The 6,000-nt window shown below is 43.4% G+C and overlaps 1 protein-coding gene across 1 annotated transcript in view; it reads right to left on the minus strand.

Moving 5' to 3' along the window:
* Slc14a2 (solute carrier family 14 member 2) overlaps positions 1 to 5,256 on the minus strand; it is a 64,298-nt gene extending 59,042 nt beyond the window's left edge. Inside the window, exons 1-3 of the mRNA XM_059246187.1 lie at positions 5,078 to 5,256; positions 3,066 to 3,246; positions 1,906 to 2,095 (exon numbers count right to left, since the gene is read on the minus strand). Coding sequence (XP_059102170.1) covers positions 1,906 to 2,095; positions 3,066 to 3,246; positions 5,078 to 5,251 — 545 coding nt within the window. The 5' untranslated portion in view covers positions 5,252 to 5,256. The remainder of the gene's footprint in view (positions 1 to 1,905; positions 2,096 to 3,065; positions 3,247 to 5,077) is intronic.
* Positions 5,257 to 6,000: the final 744 nt, after the last annotated feature.

Below are 6,000 nucleotides of genomic sequence, written 5' to 3' on the forward strand. Positions count from 1 at the left end.
TGCCTTTCCTGGGACTCACTTGGTAGCCCAGGCTGGCCTCGAACTCACAGAGATCCGCCTGGCTCTGCCTCCCGAGTGCTGGGATTGAAGGCATGCGCCACCACCGCCCGGCCAGAAATCTATTTTTAGTATGAGCTAGTTCTCCTACTACAAATATAAAAAGTTCATGAAGTATTTATTTCTACTCTGCATTAATTATTTTAATCAATTTTATTTCATTTAGTGGGTTTAATTAAATTTTTTTTTTTTAACTGATGGCTCATAATCTGTGGCCCCCAAATTGAAAAGCATAGGATATGGGATAATCTGGTATTTATTTTCCAGATTTCTTAAATCATAAGAAGTTCCTGGGAGACTGAAAAGTCTCTTCCCCAAATGAAGCAAATGTGTACCAAAATACGTTCACAAAAGGCTCGTAGTTACATTATTTGTGACGGATAAAAATTTCAAGGCATGTTCTAGCAAGAGCAAGAGAGGATAAAGAGATGCAGAGAGATGGTCACAGTGATTGTCACCAGAGGAATATGGCACTGTTGTGATGGACACGGGCACATCAGGGGTTTCCTCTGTGAAGAATATGCTATTTCTTGGTCCGCATATTCCTTGCATAGGTCTTAACAAAGCTGAACAGACTAATGCTTCCTACTAGTTGTATGCCTAACTTGGATGAAAATAAACCCTAAGTATTCAAATACTAGAGCTAAATGCAACAAAAAAATGTGCTTAGCACACAGTAAGTGCTCAATAAAAATTAGCTGCAAGAGAAGATTTTCTTTCATCAGATCCATTGAACGGGAATATTTACAGGTGAGAGGGAAGGGGGTGGGACCGAACTGTGTTTCTTCAAGTCATGCCCCAGGTGGTTCTGAACATCGGGAAAGTTTGGGGGAATGTTGGAGCAACACATAACAAAGTCTGAAGAGAATTGAAGTCTACAAAATGCTGTTTGTTAGTGTTACTTGGCTTCCCACCAGCCAGGCTGCCTCCATGCCTGCCTCTGTGCTTCCTTCCAACTGCTTCTCCTTTTCCAAATCCTTGATGCCCTCCCATACGATCTTCCCTTTTTTCCCATCCCCCCACACAAATGTGTGTCTCTCCACTCTTCCCAGTACTCAGAGATGTCAGTCTTTTTTGAGCTCTTTATTATATGCTCTCTTGTTACTGCTTATTAGTCTTGCCTCCTAAAATCAGTTTGTGAGCCTCCCTGAGAGACAACAGCTTAAGTATTCATTTATATCTCCTTCAGAAAGTGTATTTCCAGAAGGCTCCATAGCCAAGCTCAACATGATGCTGTTGCTGTCCTGGGCTAGGGCAGTGTAATTCCTTAGCAATCTGCAGTGACCTGCTCAAAGTGGACACTAGAGCAGCTGCCGTGATTATCTATCTATCTATCTATCTATCTATCTATCTATCTATCTATCTATTTATTTGTCAACTTTATGCAAGTTAAACTTCCTGAGAAAAGGGAACTCTACTTGAGAAAATACCTCCATAAGACTGGGCTGTAGGAAGGCCTGTAGGGCTCAGCTCACTGGAGGTACTGCCAGCCCTGGGCAGGTGATCCTGGATGGTGTAAGAAATCTGGCTGAATACGCTATGAGGAACAAGCCAGTAAGCAGTGTTCCTCCATGGCTTCTGCTTCAGCACCTGCCTCCAGGTTCCTGCCCCAACTTTCCTAGATAGTAGACTGCAAATAAATCCTTTCTTCCCTAAGATGCTTTCAGTCATGGTGGGTTTTTTTTTTTTTTTTTTTTTTTTTTTTTTTTTTTTTTTTTTATCACAGCAGTAGAAAAGTAGCTCAGACAGAGGCTGTAGGTGACTGCTAGGATAGGGTGGCTCACTGCTAAATCAATCACTTCACCTGTACACCATGTATCATACAATAGGCCCACGGAGGGCACTTACCTGTCCTGGCTTAAGGCAAGGGCAGCTAAGGTCGAAACCACTGTCCCCAATGCTCCAGTAATTGTCCACCAGGGATTCTGGATCAGGAGCCCTATGAAGATGATGAACCCACTAAGGGGGTTGTTGACAAATACCACCTGAGCTGTTCCCCGCAGGACCCAGTCTAGGAACTGGAGGACCAGGGGCTTATCTGCAAGAGATAGCAGAGTCATCAGTGGGGTATAGCCTGCGTATCAGACTACCGGTTGGCATGGAAACTGAGGTGCACAGGGATGCACAAGCCAGGGTGTTTCTCCTTATTCAGCCTGGCCTGGGGTGGGAGAGTGAAGGGGTTGGGAGTGGGTGTTGGCACTCAGCCCAAGGCTCTGAGTGGCCCAGCAATTGGTCTACAGTGGGTGGTAGTTTTTTGCCATACAGACTGAGAGACCATGCTGAGACCAATTTAAAGCAGTTCCAGCCATTGGCTTGGTTGGCACGGAGCCCCAGGAGCATTCCATGGGAAATTTATTGGTCCAAGGGAAGAGGTGGGGAGGGAAGTAAAGTCTCACGTCGTGTAGTGCCATGTGACTCAGTTGAGGGCTAGTAGCTGAGCAGCAGAGAAAGTCATTTCAAGAAGGGATGTTGGAAAAGAAACTGTTAGAGCCCAGCTGTGAAAATCATTGTTGAATTGGGGCCTAGAAGGAACCAGGTGTAGGAGAAGGGACATGCGTCCTGCCTCCTCGGGTTTGGTTTCCAGGACAACCACACTGGTGGGGGCAAGCAGGGACTGACGGGGAGAGTGCAGTGTTTGCTAAAGCATTCAAGTTCAGAAAGAGGTTACGAGGAAAGAGCCCTGGAGCTTGGAGAGGGTGATGCTGATCTCTTCTTGGCACATAATAGACATAATAAATAGCTGTGGAACAAGCAGAGGAATGACCACGCAGCTTATTTGCGAAATGGCTTGAACGTTACTAATTTGTTTGCCCTCTATCAATGCCACACAGAGACGAATGGCTGGCAAAAGACTAAAATTAATGAAATGTATTAATTATAAAAGGGAATGGACAGGCTGTTGGGTGGGTACATGCCCACCTGGGGTCAACTCAGCTTCCCCTTACTGTGTCGGTCCTTGCCATGAGAGAGTGAGGGAGCCTCTCGCTCTTCTTTGGACACTTGCTTACCCTTCAGCCAGTTCTTGCATTCCTTCATGTCCCCAGTGAGGTAGCCCAGAGCTTGGAAGAGGCTGAAGCCTCCCCGGCCAGCAGAAGCCCTGCGGGGCACCTCACTTTCTCTCCTCTTGTTCCTTTCGTTGGGCTTTTCAATTTTCACTATGTGGCTGTCTTCATCAGATGACCGGAGATCCTTCATGGAAGAGACAGGAGAAAACATCAAATAGTATGCCTTTTGTGTATTGTTCTTTCTTTGAGACAGGGTCTCATTTGTAGCCCAGGCTGTCCTTGTATTCACTGTAAGGCTCAGGAAAGCTGCCTTGTGCTCTCAATGCTCCCCACTCTGTCTCCTGAGTGCTGGGATTGTAAGCATGTGTTACTAAATATGGCTTTAAATGATGTGTCTTTTTTAGAGTAGGGACATTTGGGCACAGAGGGCACTGTCAGGGTTTTTGACAGAGATATGGGATCATGAGACAAAAGATGAGACCCATACCTCTTGTCTAAGGCTGTACCCCATGTGAACCTGCCTTTCCCAGGACTATTTCAGGTTCTGCACAATAGGTTTTCTTAATGATTTGCGACAAGGGCTTCCTCTTGGCAGTTTAATGATGCCTATAGACTTCTTTCCATAATAAGTATTTGGAAATATATAAAACAAAGTAAGTAAGTAATAAAGAAAATTGTAATGAAATGCAGTGATTATATTATTTAAAACAATTATGGTACGTAGATAAGCATTCTATCTAATGGCTATAAAGTTTAAAATAAGTGATTGAGGGGGTATGTGGAACCTCTTCACTCAAACTTAGGACAGTTCTGTGAGGCTATCTCAGATCCCAAGCCTACCACAAAATCAACCATGGCCTTGATTGTGACCATTTGCACAGTTCAGTTTCTCCTTTTGCTGAGTCCTGCTGCCCTTCCTCATCTGTAAATGTTGCTCTCTAAAGCACACCCCAGTAATTTTTTTCCTTGTAAATCTTCATGTCCAAGTCCAAGTCTTGGGAAATCTGGTGCATGACAGCTTGGATAGAAATCTCAGGTACTACTAATAAGACTATGGCTCACTGCATGTATTATTTGTATTTGAAGTAAATGCTAAAGTCCATTGGAGGTTAGTAGATATAATGATGGATTATCTCCCTCATCCCAGTTCATCTGCGCCTCAATTTCCTATGTGGACCTCTTGGTCAAGGCTTCTTTCTTTAAAGCCATGCTTTTCAGTATGTTAGCTCATAAGACAAGCAGCTAGGGAACATTTGAAATGTGACTGGTTCTCAGTAAACTAGGAATAGATGAAAAATTTCTAAGCTTGATAAAGGACATCTACTAAAGACCCATGAGTGATGTTACATACAATAGTGAAAGATCAGAAATCTCTCTCTCCAAGATCAAGCACAAAACAAGGACGTCTGCTCTTGCCATGACTACTCCACACTGCAGTCTAGCACAAGTAAACAGGCAAAGAAAGGGGAAAAAAGGAACAGATTGTAAAGAAAAAGATTAAACATAGATGGCACCTCTACTTGCCTATCCTTTTATACAGAGAATTCTTAAGGCAACTGCAAAGGTCTTATTAGAAGTATGAATAAGCTTAGCAAAGCTACAGAATAGAGGATCAAATTTATTTTCATACCCTGGCATTTAAAAAATCTGAAGTTAAATTAATAAAACAATTTTATTCATGATAGAATAAAAAAGTAGAACATATTTGTAGATAAATTAAAAAAAGATGTGTACAGAACATTACTGAAAGAAAGCTCAAAATAAATGGAAAGATATCCCATGTTCATGGATTGGAAAACTTAGTCTTATCATGATGACAATAGTCCTTAAACTTATCTACAGATTTAATATAATTCCTATAAAAACCTAAGTCATCATTTTTTTCTATAGAAATAGAAACTACGATCCTTAAATCCATATGGAAATGTACCGGGACTCAAATCATCTTTCACCTCCTTGCTCTCTGATGCCCACTTAAGACCCATCCTAACAGGGTAGGGGCAGGTCAGGCTCACCTTTTCTTCAGGCATTTCCAGGAGAGGAAGGGCTGGGTGCGTATCCTGGGAGCTCGAAGGCCAGGTAGGGCTGCTCAGCTCCGACTCGTACAGTTTGTATCTGCTGGCAAGAGGCTCTGGCAGGAGGGGGCTGCTGTTGCTGTCAGACATCTCCTTCAGGGGGTGGTCACTCATCTGTCGAATGACTGTTCAGAGAGAATGGGAAAGAACAGATAGATGAGGGTGGGCACAAGGGACTCGGCTAAGGACAGACCAACACACCAGGAGGCATGGCATCTGACCTGGAGGGGTAAGCTGTGACATAAATAGAATATAGATATATTTTGAGATAGAATCTCGTGTCACCTAGACTGATCTTGAACGTGGCCAAGCATGGCCTTGGACTTCTAATCTTTCTGTTTCTACCCTTTGAGTTGTGAGATCATAGGGTCACGATCCAGTGTTTTGAGCATGCTAGTAAAACACTCTACCAATTGAGCTAGATCCCCAGGCCTAAGTGGAACTTCATGTGCCTATAGCCAGTGCTGTCAGAAGAGCCTGAGGCATCCCCTCCATCCATAACAGTGTTACCTTTAAAATACCCCCATTCTTCCGTGTCCAGAGCAAAGCCCTTTCTTGTAAAGATTTACCTGAATCTAGGCAAAGTCTCTCTCTTTTTTTAAAATCATTTACATATTTTTTTCTCCAGCGTTCATGTCCATTGTGCCAACTTAATACGGTAGTCAGTTGGAAATTTATTCTTACTGTGGTAAACGCACACAGAATCCAGCACTGACTGGAGTCTAGAAGGAACTCTTTTACTATGTTGCTAGGGAAACCATGTTGCTTCAGTCAGTCTCTAATCCTCCTTCTTTATCCCGTGTCCCCTGTGACTGTTCTTGTCATTCTTCTTGTCCTTCCTTAGAGTGACACAGAGGCGCAAA

Source organism: Peromyscus eremicus, chromosome 19, assembly GCF_949786415.1.
Source record: "Peromyscus eremicus chromosome 19, PerEre_H2_v1, whole genome shotgun sequence".
NCBI lineage: Eukaryota > Metazoa > Chordata > Mammalia > Rodentia > Cricetidae > Peromyscus > Peromyscus eremicus.